Genomic DNA, 26,522 nt, shown 5'->3' on the forward strand with positions numbered 1-26,522 from the left:
CATCTCTAGTTTCAGTTCCTCCTTACTTTTAAGATGTTTGTTTGCTGTAAAGGGATAGTAAGGGCTGAAAACCTTGGCCTAATACTTCCCACAGCTGAGGGTTTGTTACAATTGTATCCAGACTAGACATTTCTCTGTGAACTCCAGACTGATACATTGTAACAAACTATCAAGACATGAGAGAGATTTGTGCTGCTGTGTTTAGCTCACAGAGGATTGTCCAGAGAGGATACAACTGTAACAAATCCTCAGTTGTGAGCAGTACTACCGTAGTTCTAGATGGAAACTAAAATGTCCTGTTCTTATACAGCGAGATCTTAGTGAGGGACGTCTATTATGGCGCATCTGCAGAGGCGAGAAAAACGTGCGGGTTCTGCGTGATTGTGAAAAGCTGCGTGCTGTAATAACCCATTATTTACAATGGGCTTTTTTACAAGGGTGATGTGTCTCTCACAGCGATGCCGAAAGATAGAAGAGTCACAGCATGTCCGATTATTTGGGTGATATCGCCCATTATTTTCCATAGACGCAAAAAAGAAAAATCACACTCTCAGGCTAATTTCACTTGGGTAAGTGCGATATCAGGCCATGAAACTCAGCCCCAAATTGCGCTCGCAAACGTGCGATGTCCCCGTGGATGCGAGGTGTTTTTGTGTTAAAAATGCCTTGCATCACTTCAGGGAAGTAGCGATCAGTGGGGAGACCTCACAGCATATCCCACTTGCGTGCACGCCGTGCGATGATGTGCCAGCCCCATTGAAGACAATGGGCAATGTGTTCCAAGGGAACGCTCAGAGGTAGGATATGCCGCCATTTTTTCTGGGATGTGGGAAAAAACGCTCATGTGTATAACTCCATCCAAAGGAATGGGGTCCATATTTGTGCTTCTCACAACGCACATATCTCACGTGATTTCCTCACCTGTGTGAAGCTGGCCTCATGTGGGTGCAGGTTTTTTTCTTTTTCCCATTGAAACAACATACAATTTTCACGCATGTTAAAATCGCATTTGCAGAGATGCGTTTTTCTGGCAAAACACATCACAATCACAAGTAAAATCAAATATTTGCAATCGCGATATCGATCCAAGTCTCTTAGACCCATATCACGCTCGTCCGCCTAAATCTGGTCTTATTGGTTACATACCAGTTTTCTGCCATACAAAAGTTGCAAAGTATGACATATGTGATAATTTGCAAGTATTCCCCTTTTTCCACTCCCTTATCAGCGACTATTTAGAGATGTTTGTATTTCTGTTGTAGTATTCCTTTAAAGGGGTTGTCCCACGAAACAAAGTTGGGGTATACACTTCTGTATGGCCATATTAATGCACTTTGTAATGTACATTGTGCATTAATTATGAGCCATACAGAAGTTATTCACTTACCTGTTCCGTTGCTAGCGTCCTCGTCTCCATGGTGCCGTCTAATTTCATAGACGCGCTTGCGCAGTCCGGTCTTCTCCGTGTTGAATGGGGCTGCTCGTGCTGGAGAGCGCTCCTCGTAGCTCCGCCCCATCACGTGTGCCGATTCCAGCCAATCAGGAGGCTGGAATCGGCAATGGACCGCACAGAAGACCTGCGGTCCACCGAGGGTGAAGATCCCGGCGGCCATCTTCGCAAGGTAAGTAAGAAGTCACTGGAGCGCGGGGATTCGGGTAAGTACTATCCGGTTTTTATTTTAAATCCCTGCATCGGGTTTGTCTCGCGCCGAACGGGGGGGCTATTGAAAAAAAACAAAAACGTTTCGGCGCGGGACAACCCCTTTAAGTGCAAATTATTGACATCCATGTCTGTGCCTTATCATAAGTATGTGTGAGTGTATATATATATATATGCCTCTTGGGATCTATTTGATTTAAGCCTGCAGCAGAGCCCTGATTAGGTTGGAAAGCTCACATTAACATCATGTATTTTTGTTAGCCATTAAAAGGTATCATATCTACAAGATTACTTGGTTTCTCTTGCTGAGAACAATCACATTTTTACGATTTCACCTCTTCTATACGTTGGTGAGGCCGCATGCAGCCCGTTGAATTTACAAGATATATGCCAGAAACTGGCATATATTATAGCTGAAACCTGCGCCAGCTCATAGCTGGTATAGGCTTAAGTCTGGCACGCGGAAGTGCCCCCGGATATGACAAATGTATTAAGAGGCATGCGTCTTTTACTGCACTTGTTGCACCGATGCCGGCTCATAGTTTCCTAGCCTGAGTATATAAGACCTTAGAGCCTTTTACATGGGCCAATTATCAAGGCTGACTGTTTCTCCAAACATTCGTTCGCCCGGCAATTGGGGATGTCTAAAGACACCAATGATCTGCTGACAAACCAGTGAACACTTGTCCATCGGATGATCGTTCAGTTTCAGCGTCTCCCCATGTAAAGAGAGAGATATACAGCCGGTCAACTAGGACGAATGATTGTACAAGAGAGCGTTCGTCCTCATAAGCCAATTCTTGACCCATGTAAAAGTAAATGAAATGCGTGCTGAGTAACATGTTGATCGGCGCTTGTTACAACGGGCCGAGAACTCAGCTCATCTATAAGGGACCTTAGGGATGCACAACCTTTTCTGATCGGAGGGCCACATTGTCAGATCTAACAAAACCGAAGGGCCGCACTGAAACTTAAAGGGGTTGGGCCAAGTTATAAAGTTGTCCCTTATCAGCAGGATAGGGGATAACCTTATGATCGGTGGGGGTCTGACCACTGGGACCCCCACATATCCTGAGAATTCAGTGCCCGACTGAATGGAGCAGAGGTCGCACAAGTGCCCACCGATCTATTCATTTCAATTATAGTGCTAAGATGACCAAGTTCAAGCGTTTCAGCAATCTGTGGCGCTGTCATTGAAGTGAATGGAGCAGTGGTATGTCCTCTGCTCCATTCACTTGGAGACCAACTGGACAACCCTTCTTGGGATGGTTGGGGGTCCCAACAATCATAAAGTTATCCCATATCCTGTGGATAGAGGATAACTTTATGACTTGGCACAGTCCCTTTAAAAGGGTACTACTGTGTTTCCCTGAAAATAAGACACTGTCTTATATTTATTTTTGCTCTAAATGAGGCACAGAGTCTTGTTTTTGGGGGTGTCTTATACTTACCTAGCCAACAGCGTCCCGGTGCCTCACGCTGGTCTCCGATGCTGCGGTAGGATGCCGGGTCCTCCGCGCTGACAACATAAGGCTTTGAATACCCTGCCTCCAGCAAGCGAGTGCTATGATTGGATCATGAGCGCCACTGGTTCAGCCAATCAGAGCCAGCACTTGATGAACCAATCACAGCCATTCAGTGATGTCATTCACTGAATGGCTGTAAATGATCAAGCGCCGGCTCTGACTGGCTGAGCTAGTGGCGCTTGTGATCCAATCACCTCACTCACTTGCTGGAGATGGAGCATTCAAAGCCCTGTTACGAGGAAGAGAATGCTGTCAGACCCCCACCAATCATGGAATTGTTCCCTATTCTGTGGGGGGGAATAATGTTTTAACTTGGTACAACCCCTTTAAAGTCTAATTGCGCTTTCTGAAAACATTTGATATGTCATATGGATGTCAAAAGTTGACACCCACTGGTAGCTAGAATCAGCTTGCTGAAGTGCTGCAGCAGCTCGTTAGCTGAAGATGGACTCTGTAGAAAGTCTATGGGTCCGTCTTCAGCTAGTGAGCAGAGACAGCGCTGCAGCTTGCTCATTCCAGCAATCGTTGGGGTTGTCAGCAGCTGGAACTCCAGTGATCAAAACTTTGACTCCTCCCTATTTGACATGTCAAAAGTTTTTAAAAAGTGTAGTTATACTTTACCCGTCCCTGTTTCCACACTATACTCCATTCCTCTTCTATCTGACATGGAAAGCATGTCTGTGACCGGGTGTTTTTTGGGCTGCACAGGATGGCTGTGTGAGCCATATGTGGCCCCAGGGCCACAGGTTGTGCACCTCTGCTCTCAATAGTAGCAGTAGACATCTTGGTCAGCAGACTTTAAAACCCATGGACATCAAAAAGGGATAAGGGGATGAATAACGTGCCCCCCAGACCTGAGCAAATTTATCTGGGCAGCCCCGATATTTGTACACAAGACCCTCACACACAGGAGCATCATCAGGTATGTTCTGCACTGGGAAAGAGATGGCGGTCAATCAGCCATCTATTGAATAGATATCGCCTTCCAGGCCGCGGGCTCATAGTTTACACCGGCATAGAAGTAACTTTGCCCCAAATCTATTAGAAAGTTGCAGAACCTTTCATTGTACAATGATTGCGTTTCGCTGACAGCAAGCAGAGTTACATGGAAGGTCTTACCCAGCAGCAGGTTCACCAGGACTTCTTGGCCGGCCAACGTGTTGCAGTTGCACAGACAGATAATCGTTCCCACGATCCAAGGGAAGCCATGACTGGTTATCCCAATGAGCTTGACCATAGAGCGGGCACTACCCCACGAAGACGTGCTGTGGGCACAGACACCGAGGCTCTTGGACATGGCTATATCGATGGCCATGAACGAATTCCAGGCGATGCCTTTGAAGGATGGGTTGAGCTGCATGCAGTCCTCCTCTGGCAGCTGCTGGCTCTGCCGCCTCTCGCGGGCGCTCTCGCTGGAGTTACCATATTGTCCACTTTGCTTCCTGTTGAAGCTTCTGCTCTCCTGGGGTGAAGTCGACGGCTGGTTCAGGGACAGGAACTCTGGTCTGGCCAGCACATTGTTTCGGTCTCGAGGTCTGATTCGTCTCTGGGGGGCTGGCATCTTCATAGTACCCCCAAAGCTGTGGGCACAGCTTTCTTAAAGCGACGGGTGGGCACGAGGGAAGCGTTATTGTATGTGCACAGCCAGGGGCAGCTTTGATGAGGGCGGTCTGGCTGCACCCTGCCACATGTTCTGAGTTATATTTAGTCACGGCAGAATGCCCCGTGTGTTGATCCATAGTTCTCACGGCCCCAACACTTCTGCCTATCAGAGGGGCCCCCGGCAGCCAAGCTGTCCAATAGGGAACGTAGCCACTTGGAGAGTAACTTGAGGCCTGACATGGCCCCCTGGGCTATTTAAACCCTCGGGCAGAAAGGATTCTGGGATTTGAAGTCACTGCATGGTGCCAACTCTGCAGCTCATATGACGGCCTGATAAATAAAAGCAGCTGCCCATCTCACAGCGAGGTCACTTCGGTTTAGGGATTTATGTGCATCGTATTTTGGGTACTCCACTATCTCAAAGTCCTAAAAGATAAATCTGCTTACTTATTCTCTGCCACTACATCAGTATTACAGCTCTGCTTCATAGTGGTCATGGCGTCCATACTGGTTGCACCCAGTGGCATCTATGCATCCTCTGCACCCACAGAACTCAGCATATGTGCCATTCAGAAGCCAGCGGGAGCTGGGATGGCAGCTGTATTGGTTGAAGCTTTAGTGCTGAAATCTCCCAGCATTCCCTGCTTGTTCAGTGTCTGTTTGGAGCTTGCTATGGTGATTTACATTCTGGGAAGCGTTATACTAAGCAGTGTACATTTACCTGATGTAGGAAAACTAAGTGCCCCCTTTAGCATAGAAGCTCAGCTGATACTGTATATCAGGTGTTTCTGTCCAAAAACATGTGGATGACCAGCAGAAGAGTGAGTGCAGCTCTGGAGTATAATACAGTATGTTACTCAGGATCAGTACAGGATAAGTAATGTATGTATACAGTGACTCCACCAGCAGAATAGTGAGTGCAGCTCTGCAGTATAATACAGGATGTAACTCGGGAGCAGTACAGGATAAGCAATGTATGTACACAGTAACTCCACCAGCAGAATAGTGAGTGCAGCTCTGGAGTATAATACAGGATGTAACTCGGGATCAGTACAGGATAAGTAATGTATGTACACAGTGACTCCACCAGCAGAATAGTGAGTGCCGCTCTGCAGTATAATATAGGATGTAACTCAGGAGCAGTACAGGATAAGTAATGTATGTACACAGTGACTCCACCAGCAGAATAGTGAGTGCAGCTCTGGAGTATAATACAGGATGTAACTCAGGAGCAGTACAGGATAAGTAATGTATGTACACAGCGACTCCACCAGCAGAATAGTGAGTGCCGCTTTGGGGTATAATATAGGATGTAACTCGGGATCGGTACAGGATAAGTAATGTATGTACACAGTGACTCTACCAGCAGAATAGTGAGTGCAGCTCTGGGGTATAATACAGGATGTAACTCGGGATCGGTACAGGATAAGTAATGTATGTACACAGTGACTCCACCAGCAGAATAGTGAGTGCAGCTCTGGGGTATAATATAGGATGTAACTCGGGATCAGTACAGGTTCTCCTGCACCCACAGTCATTGTTGGCAGAGATATTTTTACAGCTCAGCATCTTCTGTTTATTTTAATCACATCGCTTTAATCCATCGCGATTAAATACATTCTGAATGTTTTTATAATGTGGTAACATTTGGGACTTGCAGTCTGCCGCACACAAGGCTACAATGAACCCATCTTTTACTGGAAGGGATTGCCCCCGAAATACTTACCGGTAATTATCTGCAGGTTATTACAATCTGAGCCTATTACACAACGCTTGCCTGACCACTGGCCTTTATGAGCACCATGAAAGGGTTGCAGCGTTGCGCCGCACGCCTAGAGCAGCAGCCATGAGGTCCGGTGTGTGTAACTAAATTCCGATCATTGTATGAAGGAAAGTTCTGCAACTTCACTTTGTGTTTCAATTTCTTATCATTTTCACGACTTCTGATTGGCTGCCAGGATGGAGGGTTTTTTCCAACTGTATCCAGTCTAGACTATTTTCTGTGATATAAACACATCAGCAGCACAAATCCCTCTCCTGTTCTGATGACTTGATATGCTTGTTGTCAGTGAATAGAAAGATCATTGTCTATGCATGCAACATCTGGTCCTAGCTAATCCACTCTTACCTAACACTAGGGACACTCACACGTGCTCATTTAAACGCCCCTCGAAACCACAGCATTTTACTGCGACTTTGAGCGGCGTTTTAATATGCATGGTACAGGGCTTTTTAACCACCCCATCATTGTGATTGGTGATGGGGTGCATTACAAAATGCGAAAACGCTGGCAAATAGCACAAGCAGCGCTCGTGTTTGAGCGCAGGTCTGCAAGGCCCTATTGAAATCAATAAGAGCATTATACCGCGATTAACGCAGTGTTCTGAACGCCGCACTAATCGCTGTTAAAAGTGACCGGTGTGAGAGCCTGTAGACCCCTTTACACGGGCTGATAAATCGTTCAGATTCTGGCATCCAGCAGGAGTCTGAACAATTATCGTTATGTTCAAATGCCGCCCGACTGAACGGCGAATGAGAATGTATTCACTTCCGGTTCATCGTTCAGTTTCTGCATGCAGGCAGTCGTGAACGAAATGATCCTCAGCGGGATCCGCCTCAATTCACTACGTGACGCTCAGTGCTGTGTAAAAGCTCAAGAACGATAAAAGGGCCCTATATATGCATACACAAGATCTAAGGACTTCATGTCATAAGGGTTCGTCCCACCAATAGAAGTTAGCCCTTAGGCCTCCTTCACACGAGCGTCGTGTAAAAAAATTGCGGCAACGCAGCAATCTAATTCCTTTCAGAATTAGCGTTTTCTCATCCATTTACATGAGCGTATCGCGCGAACGACTCTGCAGCGGCGGTCGGCAGAATGGCTTCTATTTAGCATTAACCCTTTCCAATCCACTGTCTGACCTCTGAAAACATTATGATTTAAGGCTGTACAGCTCCGATGTTGGAAGACCTCTGTCGGGGTTCTCTTACTGTATATTGCCAGCCTCTCTGCTGTCGGAGCCTATCCAACGTGTCACCTCATGCAGTACTGGCTTTAGCCAGCAGATAGTGCCGTTGTGTAACGGCAGAAAAAGAGTAAGCCCCCTAGAAAAAACAGAATAGAAATTGGATTAGAAAGGGTTAACAAGTGTCGGGTAAGCTTCCTCCCCCCCCCCCCTGTGATTTTCGTCAAAAGACAGGACATGGCGCTGTTTTTGACGCTGCGAGGAAAAATTACAGCTGTAAATCGCCAGCAATTATCAGTCGCAATTTTGACGCTGCAAGAAAAAAATCGCCGTTGTAAATGAATGCATCGGAATCCAATGCTTTACATGGTAGCGATTTTCAGGGGATGTTTTCTCGCAGCTATTAGCTGCGAAAAAACGTTCATCTGAATTAGGCCTCACAGATTGGTGGGGCTGTAACTGGTAGGACCCCCACTGATTCTGAGAATGGGGGTCCAGTCCATCCAGAGTTGAAGGGAGCAGTGATTGCACACGCACGCTGCCGCTCATATCAGTGGGACTGCCGGAGACAGCCAAGTTCAAGCACTCAGCTAACTCCAGCGGTACCACTGAGGTGAATGGAGCGGCAGCATGCATCCCTCATTTTCAGGATTAGTGGGGGTCCCGTCATTCAGACCCCTACTGATCTGCAGGTTGTGCCCTGTCCAGTGCATAGAGGAGAACTTCTAGAGGGGGGACAACTGCTTTAAGTTAAAATGATAACTTAGATAAAATTATAACTTTGGAGGACAGTATTTTCCTCCGCACAGCACTTCCTGTCTGTCTGTATCTAGTATGTATGTGTCTTCTAAATGAGCCATCGCGCCATTCATATTCAGCATATAGATCTATACTGTGTATTCTGGCTTCCTCTGTGGGTAAGAAAGGGCGATAGACAGGAAACTCTCTGTGAGTCCCTCATAGCCTTTTCCTGGATATATAGGTGTGTGGGGGCTTCACAGAATCTATCCTGACATGTCACATATACACCGAATGGCCTCTTTATTAGAGACCCCCATCTACTAGCGCGTTGGACCTCCTTTGGTCTTCAGAACCGCAGCAGTTCGTCGCGGTGTAGATCCCACTCGGTGATGAAACTGTTCTGCAGGAATACCGGCCCCTGCGGACGAGAAGCTTCTTGTAGTTGTCGCAGATTAGATGGAGGTGCTGACATGTTCTGACCAGCTGACGGGAAGGAGTCGATTCCTGCTGCTTGCGCCAAATTCTAACCTCCCATCAGCGCGGGGTAACAGATCTGGATCCATCCGACCAGGAGATGGTTTCCCACCATTCAGTTATCCAATTTTTGCGTTCTTTTGCCTACTGGAGTCTAACATTTCTGTTAGTGGTGCTGCCAGCAGTCGTCTGCTGTTATAGCCCTTTTGTTGGACCCCAAAAACCATAAAGTAATGGCATATAGCTAGCGTATACCATTCATTTCTAAGATGGGAATACGCCTTTAAGTGCAACATGATAGCCCACATGCATCCTGGAGACTACCAGTGCGACCTCCAGCGCTGAAATAGTTGGAGCCACCGGACTCAGTCCTATGGATCCTTTAGTGTGGCGCAACCGAAGAAAAACAGGGAAATCCCTTTAAGTCAGCCTCCATTCATCCAGAAAGTCTGACAAGTATGATGCGATTTTACTATTAACATTACTGGAGGAACGTGCAGTTTTTTTCACACACGTGTAAACTCGCATGATACAATGTATTCTTCTCGCACTTGCGGGTTTACAGCATTTATACAGTCAAGCGCAATATCAGTCCGAGAAACTCAGACCAATATTGCGCCAGTAAACCTGATTTTCTATGAGAGTACGATGTGTTTTCTGAGAAAAGCGCATTGTGGTACATGCGACTATCACATGCGTCTTGCACACGTGTAAAAAATCGCATGCTATTTCAATAGGAAAAATAAAACATTGCATCACAGTCGCATGAAAAACCACATCTACATGCAATTTTTTTTCCTCCCCTGTCCAAAAAATAGAACATACTGCGATCTCTCTATATCACAGCGTCACTGCGGGAGAGAATCGCTGATGTAAACAGACCCAATGTAAATAATGGGTTGTACTTCTGTGCGGGTTTTGTGCTTCTGAAAACTTGCGCGAGAATAACGGCTGTGTGAATACGGCCTAATCTAGACGTCTGCTCGCCTGACATCATCATGTCACAATCCATCACTTTAATAGGAAGACATGAGACGAAGGAGCGTTCACTTGTAATGTATCGCCGCACGGCGCGCCATGTTTTATCGCCCTGTGACATTCGCTGTTCGAGTGATAAATTCTTACTCAAAGAAGCTGCCTTTTCTCAAGGTGGCCGCTTACAGAACAAGTCTCCTTCCATCAGTCAGTCCCGGCCCCACGGGCGCCATTCATCAAATCGCAAACTGCGTCCTGCCAGCGAATCTCACCGGGTGCATTACAGAAGCAGTGGATGAAGATGGCAGTGCCTGGTATGGGCATCTAATGTCATTCCTGTCACCGTGATGGCAGCTTCCACTGAACATTTCACTGCGGCGGCAGGATGCAACCGATTTTCTGATCAATAAGTCACCTGACGTGGAGGGCGCTGCCACCCAGTAACCTCCCCTAAATTAACGTCTCCACCCAGAACATGTGAAAGAGACCAAATATGGCAGCACGGATGGCGTGAAAAACCCATCGTGTGCCATTCTGATCCTTTTTACAGACGAGACTTGCCCATCATAGTCAAAGGGGACTGAAATAACAGGACCGCCTTAGACGCCAGCCGTGTGCTGTCCGTTTTTCTTGAGAAATGCAAAAACATGAATTGGGCGTGTTTCATTTTTTTTTTCTGCAGATGTGAAACACGTATGGCACACGGAAGTAAACATCTGACATCCCAGTTTGGCACACGGATGACACAAGGAATCGCACACATATGGAACACTACCCATGTTTTGCAGATGTAACACTGAAGATTCTTTTAACACAACTGTGCACCTTCTGTAGTTATATCTGCTCCTGGGAAAGCTGGGTGACAGCCCATGCAAAGTCTATGACCGCTCCTAATTGTGTGCCGCAGCTCTTCTAGACTCTAGACACCGGAAAGAGGGGTTGTATCACTTCGTAAGAAGACAGATGTGCCATTCAGAAGTCTGAAAAAGTTGGGTGACAGTCCATATAGGCTCCATTACAGCCTCTAGTTGTGTTCCACAGTTGTTCTGGGCTCTAGACACCAAAGAGGGTGATGTATGACTGCACAACTGGACAGGTTTGCTGTTCAGGAGTCTGGAAAAGCTGGGTGAGCAACCCATAGGGTGTCGATTACAGCTCATAATTGTGTCTCCAAGCTTTTTTTGCCACTTGATACAAGAGACGTGGATTTTTTCACTGCATGACCAGACAGTTTTACCTTTCAGGATTCTGGAAAAGCTGGATGCAACCCATATAGCCACTACTACAAGTCTTGGTTGTGTCTCCCAGTCTTTTTAGGCTGTAGATACCAAAGAGGGGGGATGTATCACTAAAGAATTAGTAAGATTTAGCATTCAGTAGTTCGGAAAAGCTGGGTGACAACCTTTTGGTCTCCATTACAGCACCTGATTGTGTCTTCCACATTTTCTTGGCTCTCGATGCAGAAGATGAGGCCGTATCACTGCAAAACCAGATGGTTTTGCCATTCAGTAATCTGGAAAAGCTGGGACGACAACTCATATGACCTTTATTACAGTTCCCAGTTGTGTCGCTCAGCTGGTCTAGAGTTGGTCATGTATCACTACATCCTGCGACAGATTTACCACTCAGGAGTTTGGTTAAGTTGGGTGACAACCCATACAGCCTCTATTACAGCTCCTAATTGTATCCCCCAGACTTTCCAGGCTCTAGATATGGGATGCATCACAGTATATCTAGACAGATTTGCCATTCAGGAGTCTGGAGAAGCTGGATGACAATTTATATAACTTCTTTTCCTGTTGTCTCGGTTTCTTAAAATTTAGATACGAGAAAAGTGGATGTATCACTGTATAACTAGACAGATTTGCCGTTCAGGAGTCTGGTAAAGTTGTGTGACAACCCATATGGCCCCCATTACAGTGCCTAATTGTATCCACCAGATTTTCTAGGCTCTGCATATGGGGGAGGATGATGTACCACTGTATATCTAGACAGATTTGCCATTCAGGAGTTTGAAAAAGCCGGGTGACAATTAATTTTATGAAGCACCAGAGAATGTTGTGGAATACAGCCGCTATTTTCTGCCACCGACACAGATGAGAGTGCATGAGGCCAGGCGCAGAGAAAACTACATTACCCAGGACTCCACACAGCGCCTGGCATGCATCATCCAGCAGCAGCTGTACAGGGAATTAGTGCAGCAGCAAAACAAAGGGGGCAGCAATGAGATGCGGCGGAGTGTGGAGGATGGGGATTGTCATCCGGAGGAGGACTACAAACTTTCACCTGCAGTGGGCCTGCTCCTGTCTGCAGGCTGATAAGTAATAACCTGCACTGCAGAGCATCTCCCAACCAAAGGAGGGGCAGTTACATGATGGGAGTTATGTCTGAGCAGATTGATTCTGAAGGAGGAGAATCTGAACTACTGTGCCACCCAGCGCCTGTGCTCTAACACTGATGGGTGCAGTAGTAACTTGCACTGCGGAGTCCCTCCAGGGGAGGACAAGGTGGAAACAGTGATCTCCTGATCCACTGTGCTAGAACCTGCTCCAGCCTCATGCAATGAGAATCTGGATGATGACTATGCCAACCTCCTACAGGCAAGACTGTGGATGATGACTACTCCAACCTCCTGCAGCTAAGAGTCTGGATGATGACTGCCTCAAATTTCTACAGGCAAGACTGCAGATGAGGACTACTCAGAAAAACTGCAGCTGAGTCCCTGGATACTGACTACTCCAACCTCTTGCAGGAGAGATTTTGGATCCAGCCTCTTCTGGATGATGACTACTCCATGCTCTGGCAGCTAAGACCCTGCATAATGACTATTACAGCCCCTTGCAGCTGAGAGTCTGAGTGATGACTACTCCAGCCTCTTCTAGATAAGAACCTGGATGATGACTATTCCAGCCTCTTGTAGCTAAGACCCTGGGTGATGACTACTCCAGCCTCTTGTAGCTAAGACCCTGGGTGATGACTACTCCAGCCTCTTGTAGCGAAGACCCTGGATGATGACTACTCCAGCCTCTTGCAGCTGAATACCTGGATGATGACTACTCTAGCCTCTTGCAGCTGAATACTTGGATGATGACTACCCCAGCCTCTTGTAGCTGAGACCCTGGATGATGACTACTCCAGCACCCTTTGCTGCTGGGTGACTGCTAGGCTGCACTGCAGAGTTCCTCCCAGCAAGTAGAGGGCAGTTACATGAGAGCTATATATGGACCCTGGAAGGTGACTGCTGCAGACTGTTGCACCCTTGCCAGTCCAGAGAAGAGCCTGCTGGGTAAATGACACCCTACACTACATGATGTGGCCCCTCTGTGGGTAGAGGCTTCTTGCTCCCTGTGCTGCAGTGTATGGGGAGCCCCTGCTGCCCCCTGGACTGTGCATTCCCCTCCACACCGCAGAGTCCCTCCCCTGTGAGCAGGGTGCTTCTTGTAAAGTTTCCTGTGCTTCTTGCAGGGTGGGGAGTCCCTCTGAAGGCGGGGAGTTTGCTTACATTTACAGAACAGTAGTGACAATGAGATGCAGTGACAAGGACACTCCAGTGCCAGCCTCATCCTGACTGCTGGGGAGGCACAGGCATGGCTGGGGGATCCCGAATGACCCCTGCATGGCAGAGCTGGGAATCCCTGCTGTACCCTGCGGTTAACTCTCAATGCTGTTGCAACACAAGAGCCTGCTGACTGCAACAGGGGAGCATGCCAGGCTCCAGAGAAAGTGCCAGCCACCCCAAAAGCTGCCACCCCAGGAAGACGGACGCATTCCCCTCCAGACGTGCCGCTGCTGCTGCTGCCATCACGCACAGGTACTTAATATTCAATATTTTATTTATGGCTCCCGGGTCAGCGGTGAAGCCTCTCGTCTCTGTTTACCCTCCAGCAGCTTTACATTTCATCTGTGGCTAAGGGCCATCTGTATAGTGAGCAATGCCCCCTATAGATTAACCCCTTGTAGCCTCCCCCCCCCCCCAGTATTGCAGATGCTTCCTGAAATGTTACTGTGTTCTCTCTCCGTCTTGGTGCATTATGCTACAGCAGAGTATTGCACTGAAATGCTCTGTGCCACCAGCCGCCGATGAAGGGGTCACATACTAATGCAAACGGTGAGAAAGACGCCGTCAGATTCCATTACAGACCAATGTAGTGTTCAAGGGACGGCAGGGCACTGAAAGGGTTATTTGCTACCCCCTCCCTATCATTTAAGCCTGCCGGTGCAGTAACCGAGGGGTTAATACCGTGCACTGTATATGTGATGCCAATCCCAGGGTAGGGTATGGGGCAGTGCAGGTGCCTAGAGGCTTATCAGGAGGGAATTCAGCATTGTGCTTGGTGTGGCATCACATTTAGTTAGCACTGAAGATTCTGGGAAAGCTGGGTGCCAACTATTCCCGTTGCTTAGCTTTCCTAGACTCCTGAATAGTCAGTTATACATTGCCCACTCCAGCATTAAGCACAAATCGAGTGGCCTAGAAAAGCTTTGCTGTAGTTGTAATGGCAGACATATTGGTTGTCACCCAGCTTTCCCAGATTCCTGAGTGGCCCCAATATACATTGTCAACGTCAGTTTTTCTGCATAACTAAATGCACTTACAGGAATGTGGAAAAGCTGGGTGACGCCCTGTGTGGTAGCTCTAATGGCAGACATGTTGGTTGTCACCCAGCTTTCCTTGACTCATGAATAGCCACAGTATATATCGCTTGCCCCAGTATTGTTGTGTAACTACACACTGTCCCAGGCCTGGAAAAGCTGGGTGACCACCTGAGTGGTAGCTGTAATAATGGCAGACTGTTAGTAGTCACCCAGCTTTCCCAGCAAAAGGAGCACTCATTAATTTTTGGGATAATGTGCACGCTGTCACTTTAATATCAGAGATGAACATTTGCGTTCCTCTGCTTGTTGTCAGTGACATGACGACCCGGGGGGAGAGAGGGATGTTCTTTCATTTAGAATTCCGTGTGATCGCGCCGCGTGTCAGGACTACCTGGCGCTGATTCTGACTCTGCTTTGATGCCAAACCTGCCAGCAATTCTTTCCGCACCTTGGAATTTCTGCCACTGTCTCTTCTGTAATGCCAGCATGGAGGAGACAGATCTGACAGGTGAAAAATACACCTGAATGGAATACCAAAGCTACGGTAAACACTGACACTAGCATGGACAAGGCAGCAGAAAGAGCAAGGGCATGTAACTTTCAGGGTCTATTGAAAGCAGGGTGACCGCCCCTATGGCCACCAGACCTACAAAAAGACAAGGCGACGACTCAAGTCTGATGTTTCTGGTTCACATCTGCTTATAGGGAGGAGAGAGATGAAAAGTTCTATAACTTCTAACATACTTTGTACTTTAATTCTGCAGCATTTCCAGTATCTCTGCTTCCCGTCAGTGAATGGATTGTATTGTCAGGTCTAGATTAATGAAATATCCTTCATTGCAGGTGCCGAGCAGGCAGAGCCGGGGACTGCTCCAAAATTTGCAGCAGTGAGATGCTCGTCAGTCCATCTCTATGGATATAGCAAAAGAAATCTACCATCTGAACTACAGCCATCGGGACGAGGTGTCACCTGGCCGTGCCCTGCAGAGACCCGGCAGGAGAAACGCTCAGGTCTTCATGCGTCGCCGCCCCCAGGACTGCCTGAGCCTGCTTGAAATTGCCCTGGTGTTAAATACTATGGGGTGCATCCATAGCTTAAGCTGCAAACCCAAAGTCTTCAGAGAGTCTATTGCTGTGCTGGATGTCAAAGCCTCCATTGACTCCACCCTCACCAGCATCGATGAGTCGTCCAGCGTGGTCCTCAGATACAGGACCCCACATTTCCGAGCCAGCGCCCAAGTACTAGTGCCTCCGATTGCTGGGAAGGACTCGTGGAGAGTGGGCTGGATCCAGGCCTGTAACCACATGAAGTTCTACAATCACTATGGAGACCTGGGAATGTAAGTGTGTGCTCCACTCCTAACTTCAATCTACCATATTGGTTTTCCAAGGCCACTTACTACAGTAAAATTCCCATAATGCTGCATTCTTGACACTTGCAAATATGCTGAATTTCCAGACTATCATGTGCTGCATTAAGAGAATTGTACTGTATTATAGTAGTGGGGAACTTCATACTTACATAAAAATCAAAACTTATTCCCAATGTTGCAGTTCATGATTGGAGTCTGTCACTTTCCCTTCTCTTTGCCATCTTGCCCTGACCACCATGATAACTTCTTCCAGCCACAAATTGTCTCTGCACACTTTTTACATCCTGCAGCTGCAAAAATTGTTCATCACAGGTGACATCTTCTCTGATTGGAATAGTTCACTTTCCCTCCTATATGTGGGCCCAAACCACCATGATGACTTCTACCAAATATATTTCATCTCTCCACATTCCTTCCATTCTGTAGCTGCCCCCAATGCTCCTCTTAGTTCCTACTATTAAAAACCCCCTTTTTGTGCCCACCCAAAGTAGTATTGCCACCTTTATGTTCCCACTAAATTAATGGAATTCCTCAGTACTTCTCTAACTAATAGTGCTCCCCCTGTGACTCCCCCTTGGGCCATCGCTGGGCTCCCACTGGACATTGATGCAGTATACACATTACTACCCTGGTTACTTTCCGTTCAGCTATACAGCAGCGTGCATGACATAACCCGACAACTGCTTCTGTTCTTAAGTGCATTTACTAAAAGTGAATAGCAGAAGTGTGGCGGGGCCTCCGGTGAGCAAACGGCCACAATGAGTGTGGGGGGAGAGCAGGAGCACAGCTTAGAGGGAACACTGGTGACTACATATATAGTCGCCATTACAGGCTGTCTCAAAACTTTCCTGCAGTCTTGACAAATCTGATTAGTTCTGAAGCAATAAGGGAGTGGGGAAGCTGCATATGTATGCAAATGTATCACTCGGGTGCCTTGGAAAGCTGTGTGACTCAGCTGGGTATTTCTGGATGGTGCAGACTGTGCAGTCTGAATTTCACAAACGGATGGAGTTTTGCCGATACAATCTCCTATCCAGGAAGTGACCTACAACTGCTTCCTGTTTGTAGGCTTACGCAGGATGTGGTTTACAGGCTCCCTGAGTGGAACTGTAGAGCCTGCTATCGATAATGATAACTCCACCCAAAACATGAGGGGGTGCAGTTGGTGGCTCAGAGCAAACCCTTGTCATTTGGGTGGAGTTACCCTTTAATTCCTCCACAGCGTATTATGAGGAATAGGGGCAGGAGGTGACAACTTATATTATTTTTCAGAATAGGCGATGTCTTACCAACCCCAATGGTAGCCCCGGCAAGATCTCATATGGAGAATGGGACCTGTGGCTGCCAGAGCTTATTGTCTCTTGTGGTTCTACCCTTCCTGAACTGCCCTGGGTTATAAAAGTCATATTGAAAGTTTCTATCGTGTTCACAGCTCCAGCCGTGAAACACAGTAAAGTTATTATAAGCAATGGATATGTGAGCTGTAAAATAGCATGATGTGAGCGAGCGCTGGAATTGAATCCTCAGGATCAGGTTCTCACTTTCTCTGCCATCCGCATCAGCTGCTTATTCTGGGAATTGTCTTTTTTTTTCTCTCGACCTTCCAAGATGTTGTAAAATATTTATCTTCAATCTTCAGCAGTCGGCATTTTCAATGACACTTTAATTCCTCCTTGTACGAGACGCGGTGTAATATTTCATGGCGTCTGGTGCTATCTACGGGGATATTAAAAATGACTGTTGTCTTCGCTATGTAAGATTATGTTCACAACTCCATTTAGAGCCTCCGGCGCAGATTCAACATAACATCCCGGACCAAATAGCACAGAATGCTGCACTACTTTGTATAGGAAAATGCCAGGTGGCCTGACGGACGCCCATTATAGTCAATGGGGCCTATTATATGGCGTTCTTTTCCGTTATAGGATCCAGCCGCCGTTGTCATAACGGAATAGGGAAAACTGAACGCCTGAATGTAGATGTGAGCTCAGCCTGAAGGAGCAAGGTCATGGGATGAGTCTGTGTAAGACAAGGCAGAGAAGGAGCAATCCAGACAGGGAAGAATAAAAGGGCACTGCAATGGGCCCCGCATTCAGCCCAGCAGCTCTATGTACACCTTAGCGGATGTGATGTCACCTTAGTAGTCCTGTTTTTATTAGATAATGCTGCGTACACCCTACTAATTATAAGGTCGCCCCAATAACCTTCTCTCAACCTCTTTCATTTAGTACCTCAATTGTCACCCCATCTTTCCCCAGGAACACCTTGTACACCCCAGTAACTCTTCACACTCCAGTAATTCTTTGTACACCCCTGTAATTCTTGCCTTAGTAAATTTATCTTGACCCTGAGTAACTCTATCACCCCACTAGAGCTCTGTAGTGACCCCAGCCAATGTGCTCACCCCACAAGTGACTCCGTATTCACCATAAGAACTCTTGGTGTAACCCAGTAATTCTGGTGCCACCCTGTTCTTCTCATTAACCCTGTCTATGTCTATATGCTATCTGCTGCGAGTTACTCACATACACAAATCTGATTTCGGCCTTATGCTCGCTAGCTGCATCCAACCTCTTGTAGACCTCTGTCCCTTCCCTCCGCACTCCACAACAGTGGTTCACTCCGTATCAGCGGCTGACTCGGCACGGAGGCGCACTTGACTCATCGGCTCATATTTTGCAGTGCTTATTCGACTGCAGCAACTAACTTCACCACACTGGTAGCCTTTTTCTACTTCATCTTAACTCACTTCACTACTGACCGCTACCATTGCCTTCCACCCACCACCATTTATACCACCAACAGGCACATCCCTATGGGGTCGGCGTGCCCTACCATTCATGCCCCGCCCAGTACGGTGGCTGGTTATACAAACCCTAAAAATGGCCGCTGAACTGGGATTGAGACAACATGCACCGTTTCCCTGACGACTGGGTCTGTGACATGAAGTGGGTTATACAGTTACACGTAGGACACATACAACAATCATGGCTAATAGTTCTACCCCTTGTGTGCGTCTCCTGCATCTTCTAAGTTACTCTTGATCTGGAGTCAGGCCGTTGTGTCAGGCCCGGCACTAGATACCTGCAGATCTGGTTTCCTGGTGGAAATGCCATTGTAGCGGCTTCCTTTCCTGCAGTGATGACTCCAGATTTCAGGGTCCGCTGCACTTCCCTGCCATTGTACACATGATGTCTATTTCTGAACTTCCAGGATGTGGAGGTTCTGTGTTTTCTTTATGCTCGGAGTCCCGTTCTGAGCTGCGCATCCGGCACTATCTCTGTTTTGTCTGTGTCAAGGGTTGAGTGGTTGGGAAGGACATGAGGCTTTGTGCCGCTGATCCACAGATACAAGCCAGAAGAAATAAGATCCTCTAGAAATGTCAAATCAGCTTTCTAATATCTCACCTCCATACTGAGATAGGATTGTCTGAAGTTACCTCAAGACTGTGGTTGTTCTACTGAGACTTTGATGACATCCTTCTGGTCTATGGAGACCACGTGTCGGTCCAGATTGTCGTCCACATCAATATCTACATCCTGCCTGGCATGACTAGTGGCATATAGGTGACAGCAATGTAATTGTAGATTTGTATGGCCGCCTGCAGATGGGCGGGATTTCCGCCGCTGGAAGCCTGCATAGGATTGCGTTAACAAGCGCAATCCTATGCAGACGGACGCGGTTTGGCCGCCCGAAATCTCGCGCAGCAAACAAACCGCGGCATGTTCTGTTTCTGTGCAGGGCTCGCAGAGCCCCGCAAAGAAACGTCACTCACCCACCACCGGCTCCGGTCTGCGCATGCGCCGGCTTCCCGGCAGCTGGCACATGAAAGATCCGGAGCTGCGGGGCGCGGGTGAGTACGCGCTGCTCTCTGCAGGAGCTCGGGTCGGGTCCCGCAGCGAGAATTCTCGCTGCCGGATCCGACCCGGCCTTCTTCAGGCAGCCTATGTGTCGTCATCAGAATGTGACTGTCTTCAGTAAGAGAAACCAAGTAATCTTGTAGATATGACACCTTTTAATGGCCATCAAAAAGAGAAGATGTTATAGCGAGCTTTCAAGCCTCCTTAGGGTTCTTCCTCGGGCTAATAGGATAGACCCTAAGAAGCATATATATGTGCTTGGTGGGATTAATTCGCACCTAAAACAATAACAGAACAGGATGAGTAGAGAAGTAAATATTTAATTAGTTCACCGTTTTTTGGTGTTGGGGGTCACCGGGCCAGCGTGGTATCTCTGCTCCGGATTTCTCATATTCTCCACTCTACCATGAAACCTTTTGAAATGTTGATGCCTGTGTTGAGAGCGTCAAAGATGGATATAAACTTGTACAACAAAACTTTTCTATGATGTTGAGATTTGAAGTTGCCTTTTAATATAGTAACTTCCATATGTTCTATGTTGTGTCCGTGGCTAGAAAAATACTCAGCCGCAGGTTATTTGGTCTTACTTTTGTTAATTCTAATCTCTCAGTAGTGCAGCCTCGTGAGAAATCATGAAATACACCAAGTTCAAACATCTACTTGTGTGGACTTCTGCCCCAGTAGGACGTTGTCCTCATCCTGCTGGAAGGTTGGAGCCCGTCCACCCTATTCTCCTGATTGCCTGATCGCACTCCTTACTGACCCCATTGATGAGCTCCGCACCCCTTCTCTATGTACCACAGCTGCCGAATCCTCCAACCAAAGATAATGTTGTGTTTCCTCAAGTTATTTTTCTTAGAAGAGGAAGATGTGTTTGTCTGCGGAAGTGTCCTAGATGCAGCCGAACACAGGAAGGCCGTCCGGGGGCGAGCCAAAAAGAGCAGAATACAATACCCTGCACAGGATTCGCTTCTGATAGGCAAGCAGTGCATAAACCGCACACATGAGAGCGATCTGATGAAGAGGGCCTTGATGCGTCAGACCAGTACTGCACCCGCTTAATGAGCCCACCGGCAATGTAATGCAGGGCTAATGTAATGGAAGGCATGGTGTGACAATTGAAGCGTGGCACAGATGGTCCTGTTCCGTTAGTCTGCATAGTATTCCACTTAGAGCTGCAGTTTGTGCCCCAGAGCTGCCTTTCTTACTGTAACAGGAAGTAGCAATAATGCTCAGCCATGTCGGAGTCGGTGGAGCGCTGCGTTTGGTCACCTAGTCACTCACATCCATACAAATAGGCACATTTTACTCTTCTCCATCTTCTCTTTCCATGTCACTCTTGTCTGTGTTACTCCCAAAGTCACATCCTGTACTTTCTGCATCTATATAAAAGGTTGTCTAGGGTTAGAAAAACATGGCTGCTTTCTTCCAAACACAGCGCCATCCTTGTCAGTGTGTTGTGTCTGGTATTGCAGCTGAGCTCCTATTCATTTCAATGCAATGGCTGTGATTGGTTCATCAAGCGCTGGCTCTGATTTGCTGAGCTGCGGCATCCGAGAACCAATCACAGCCAGAGTTTCCTGGATTTTGAACCTCCAAGCCACGAAACGCTTGCTGAAAACTACAAGCAAGTCTGCCAGAGCTGAAGAGAAGACGTGCGGCAGAGCTGACAGCGGCTGTTAGGGGATGTTAACCCCTTCCTTGCCGCAATCTAAGTAGATCACGGCAGGGAAAGGGTTCGCAGAGGGAGCGCGCTCCCTCTGTGACTCCAGCCTGCTCTCGTGATAACATCGCGAGAGCCTGGCTGGTTGCTATGGCAACAGGACGCCAGATACCGGCGTCCTGTATTGCCATAGCCTGTGATCGCTATAGTAAGCGATAAGGCATGGCAGGAGAGAAGTCCTGCCATGCCTTATCGTAGCGATCTGCAGTGCTGCAGTAAAAGTCCCTCAGAGGGACACAGACTGTGTAAAAAAAAGAGAAAAATAAAGTACCCAAAATAAAAATGTAAAAAAAAATGTTAAAAAAAACTTTTTTTAATACTTTTTCTCATATTAGCATTAAAAAAATTAAAAATCCCACATATTTGGCATCGACGCATCCATAACGACGTGTACAATAAAAGTGAAAAAAACGCAATAAAAGTGATTAAAAAAATGTGTGTACCCCAAAAAGGTATCAATAAAAACTACAGCTCGTCTCGCAAAAAATAAGCCCTCAAAGAGCTCCGTCCATGGAAAAATAAAAAAAGTTATAGCACTATGAATGCAGTGAGTTTAGAAAAAAAAATTATTTTCAAAAAAAGGGTTTTTATTGTGGAAAAACCTAAAAAAAATATAAGAATTTTGGTATCGTTGTAACCGTACCGACCCGCAGAAAAAAATGTATTGTGTCATTTATGCTGTGTAATTAACGCTTTTAAAAAAAAAATTTAACCAAAAATGGTACCAATAGAAACTACAGTTCGCGATGCAAAAAACAAGCCCTTACACGGCGCGACGATGGAAAATTAAAAAAGTTATGGCTTTTGAAAAATGGAGATGAAAAAATACCAAAAATCGTTTGGTCCTCAAGGCCAAAATAGGCCGTGTCATTAAGGGGTTAATTATCAAATTATCGATGTCTAGCAATGACTACAGCCATTCTTCCTTTGTGCCCCCCACAAGTGCGTGACTATGGGTACTTTTACACGGGCGAACTGTCAGCTGAAAAATCCCCCCCACCGGGCAGTTATAAGCAGTAGTTGTTTCGTGTAAACGCGGGACCTGAGAGAGTGAGAAATCGCTCATTAGTCGCTCGTTGATTTCTTTTAACTCACTGACAACGCAGCGACTAATGAGCGAGTTCTGGCTTCGTGTAAATAGGTAGCTGTTCATCTTTGAATGGGTTGCCGGAAGAGATCGGCGCACTGCACCTCCATTCACTGAAAGCACAGGAGCGACAGTTGTTGGACAGCTGAGCACTTGCGCCCCCGGCAGTCATCCCGTGTAGTTGTGCCATAAGACCATATCGGGTCGGTTTTTATCTTTCTGTTGCAGTTTTTCTTTAATGTGAACTATTTTTGACAGGGGTTTTTGTACTTTTTTTTTAGCCAAAATTGAGAAGTAGCAGATTTTCCTTTTTGCTTCGCCTCCCTTTTAGGCCCCACTTCTGTTTTTGGATAAGAAAGCAAAAATTTGAGACTTTTTTATGTCACTAAACCCTTGATGTTTCCTCCCCCCAAAGTGCATTAGAACATTGCAAAATGTATCAATATAGATATAAGACCCTCTCCGATTCACGTCTCCTCATATGCAAATCTGTTTTCTGTTCTCGTCTTCAGGTCTAGTTGGGAACTTCCGGACCTCGTGAATGGTAAAATCCCTGCCATCAGTGATTCAGACGGTGTCAACTATCCCTGGTACGGCAATACCACCGAGACCTGCACTGTTACTGGCCCCACCAAGCGGGACACCAAGTTTACTGTCAGTATGAATGATAACTTCTACCCAAGTGTGACGTGGGCAGTGCCTGTTAGCGATTCCAATGTGCCTATGTTGACTGGCATCCATAGGGACCAAAGCTTTACCACTTGGCTGGTGGCCATCAACATGGCCAGCGATGACCTTGTTATTCTGCACACCATCAAGTGGAGGATGAAACTGGAGATTGAGATCAAGCCGACCTTACCGTTGGGACAACGCGCCAAACTACAGGAACCTTTTGCACAGGAACAGCCACAAGTCCTCGACAAAAACGAGCCAATTCCTCCGAGTGCGCTTGTGAAGCCGAATGCCAATGATGCACAGGTGCTGATGTGGAGGCCCAAGAACAAACCAGCCGTGGTCGTGATCCCCCCAAAACGCCGGTGAACCCAGCAAACCAGGCTACTGCTGCTAATAAAGACAATAATGTAACAACCAAAAACATCGTCGGAGGTCCTGCTGTCATTTCGGTCAGATCTTGGGGCGTCACTGTGTCATTTTATGCTGACAGATCTTTGTATGGGACAGAATGATGTTACCACACCACCGATGTAGACATTGAAAGTGGTTTTTATGGGTGACTTCTGTAGACCCTCAACCAGCTTTGATCGTCCCGGTCTGCCCGCTGCGCTGCTCCTATCTCATGTCCATGACGCATGAAGTTCGAGACGTTCGCTGGAGATTCGTACTTTTCATTGTGTGTTATTTATGACTTTTTCTTCACTTTGATCTCCACGAATGTTCTTCTCATTGTCAAAAAGTTGCCAAAAGATCCTCAACACCCCTATACCCCTAAAGAGGCACTATGTTTGTTTGTTGCCTTTGATAAAAATGGAGGACTTTGGAGTAGACTTTATGGAAGCTGAGGTAGGGGAGTAGACTTTGAACCTCAGGTATTGGAGTAGGCTTTAGTGTAGCTAAGGTATGAAGTAGACGTTATTGAAGCTTTAGATCTTATTGTAGCAGCAGTATGAGGTGAACGTTAGTGAAGATAGAATTTTTTAAAGCTGATGCTTTGGGGTAGACTCTACTGAAGCCACGGTATGAGGTGGGCTTTATTGAAGCCACGGTATGAGGTGGGCTTTATTGAAGCCACGGTATGAGGTGGGCTTTATTGAAGCCACGGTATGAGGTGGGCTTTATTGAAGCCACGGTATGAGGTGGGCTTTATTGAAGCCACGGTATGAAGTGGGCTTTATTGAAGCCACGGTATGAGGTGGGCTTTATTGAAGCCACGGTATGAAGTGGGCTTTATTGAAGCCACGGTATGAGGTGGGCTTTATTGAAGCCACGGTATGAAGTGGGCTTTATTGAAGCCACGGTATGAGGTGGGCTTTATTGAAGCCACGGTATGAAGTGGGCTTTATTGAAGCCACGGTATGAGGTGGGCTTTATTGAAGCCACGGTATGAAGTGGACTTTATTGAAGCCACGGTATGAGGTGGGCTTTATTGAAGTCACGGTATGAGGTGGGCTTTATTGAAGTCACAGTATGAGGCAGGCTTTACTGAAGCCACTGACTGAGGTGGGATTTACTAAAGCCACTGTATATGGTGGGTTTTAGTGAAGTTGAAGTATGAGGTGGGCTTTATTGAAGCTGTGGTATGAGGCAAGCTTTACTGAACCCACTGTATGAGATGGGCTTTTTTGAAACCACAGTATGAGGTGAGCTTTACTGAAGTTGATATCTGAGGCAAGCTTTACTGAAGCCACTGTATGCGGTGGGCTTTAGTGAAGTTGAGGTATGAGGTAGGCATTATTGATGCTGCGGTATGAGGCGGGCTTAGTGAATCCATGGTATGAGGTGGGCTTTATTGTAGTTGCAGTATTAGGTGGGCTTTTACTGAAGCAGAGATATGAGGCTGGCTTTAGTGAAGCTATGGTATGAGGTGCTGTTTACTGAACCGGGGCTCTAAGCTGGGCTTTAGTGAAGCTGCGGTATTAGTCGGGCTTTGTTGATGCAGGAATGTTCTTAATAGGCAAAACTCAGGGGTAATCTAGTCTGTAGATAGTAGGGGGACGGGGAGCATTGCAGGGCTTTGCCTCCATGTCCCTTCATCAATGCAGCTGCTTTTTCTTTTCTTAAAAAATGAGAACTATGGTACAAATAAAAACATGTTAAGAAACAGACGAGACGTCACCCGGAGGAGGTCTCCCGATTATTATACGGTGTGTAGGAAAGTGTCACCACACAAAATGGACAACCGCAACAATCCTACAGTCTTTTGTCAAGATGTTACTCATATCTGCTTCTGGGAAAGCTGGGTCAAACCAACATGTAGCTTGTATAGGGACTGTCACACATCTCTCCCACACCCATGAACGTCCAATCAGCCTAATAACCAGGAGAAGTTTAATGACAACCATACAGGGGATATATTAGCAGTCATCTCGGTTGTCACCCAGCTTTCCCAGAAACATTAAATGATCAGAATCTGATTCTCCATTGCAGGCCACCTTAAAGGGACAGTAAGCGTCAAATATACCCAGCCACCAGTAATCCACTGAAGCCTGCAGCTTGTCTCCCCACCTCTCCTTATGTCTAATACCAAACCAATCTAGGTAGGTATCTGCAACAGGCTCCTCCCCTAATTCACCTTGTACAGAGATATGTTAACTAAAACTCCACCCCTTTACATAAGCCCTGCCCCCTCCCAGTCAGACCACAACAGAGGCTGGAAAGTTTTATCCCCTTTCTAGTCTGCTCAGGAACACCCACAAAAACAACCCACAATGCCCCACTTTGGGTTATATTTGCATAAGCCACTCCCATTTGTGGTCTATTTCGCCACACAAACCCTATGAAAACAGGACCGTTGAGAAATGGATGAATCACTGCTTTGGGCCGGGCGCACGCTTGCTGTGTGTGAGAGGTTTGGGTCCCACGCGGACACCTGTCCATGGGCTTTCTGATACACGGACGGCCCACACATTCACCTGCATTTGCATATCTTATTTCTAGTCCAAGAATTAGACATGATGAGTTTTTTGGGGCCTGCATGAAAAAACGGCAGTGTCTATAGCTCCATAGGCCATAATGAGTCCGTGAATTCCATGGACAGAACGCGGACCCAAATACGTGTGTGTGCCTTACTGCCAGGTTTTTATTTCTACGTGTACTGTCCCTTTAAATGACAGTTTGTAGTCTGCGGATGATCTCTATGGAATGGACTGCACTTGCTGGGTTTGCCTTCTTGACTCTAAGGCCTTGTTCACACAGTGGATTTTGCCGCTGATTTGAAGCCAAATCTGCGCCAATTCTGCATCCTAAAAATTTGCCATTGAC

At 46.9% G+C, this 26,522-nt stretch overlaps 2 protein-coding genes across 2 annotated transcripts in view; one reads left to right on the forward strand and one right to left on the reverse strand.

The window, feature by feature from the left end:
• The window catches only part of PLPP7 (phospholipid phosphatase 7 (inactive)), a 34,762-nt gene extending 29,860 nt beyond the window's left edge, over positions 1 to 4,902 (reverse strand). The window contains exon 1 of the mRNA XM_066579732.1: positions 4,306 to 4,902. Coding sequence (XP_066435829.1) covers positions 4,306 to 4,753 — 448 coding nt within the window. The 5' untranslated portion in view covers positions 4,754 to 4,902. The remainder of the gene's footprint in view (positions 1 to 4,305) is intronic.
• Positions 4,903 to 13,008: 8,106 nt separating this feature from the next.
• Positions 13,009 to 25,376, forward strand: FAM78A (family with sequence similarity 78 member A). The gene is made up of 3 exons (XM_066580203.1): positions 13,009 to 13,755; positions 15,384 to 15,880; positions 23,096 to 25,376. Exons 2-3 carry the CDS (start codon positions 15,453 to 15,455, stop codon positions 23,622 to 23,624), a joined length of 957 nt encoding a protein of 318 aa, XP_066436300.1. The 5' UTR covers positions 13,009 to 13,755; positions 15,384 to 15,452; the 3' UTR covers positions 23,625 to 25,376.
• Positions 25,377 to 26,522: the final 1,146 nt, after the last annotated feature.

Source organism: Eleutherodactylus coqui, chromosome 10 (genome assembly GCF_035609145.1).
Source record: "Eleutherodactylus coqui strain aEleCoq1 chromosome 10, aEleCoq1.hap1, whole genome shotgun sequence".
Taxonomy (NCBI): Eukaryota; Metazoa; Chordata; class Amphibia; order Anura; family Eleutherodactylidae; genus Eleutherodactylus; species Eleutherodactylus coqui.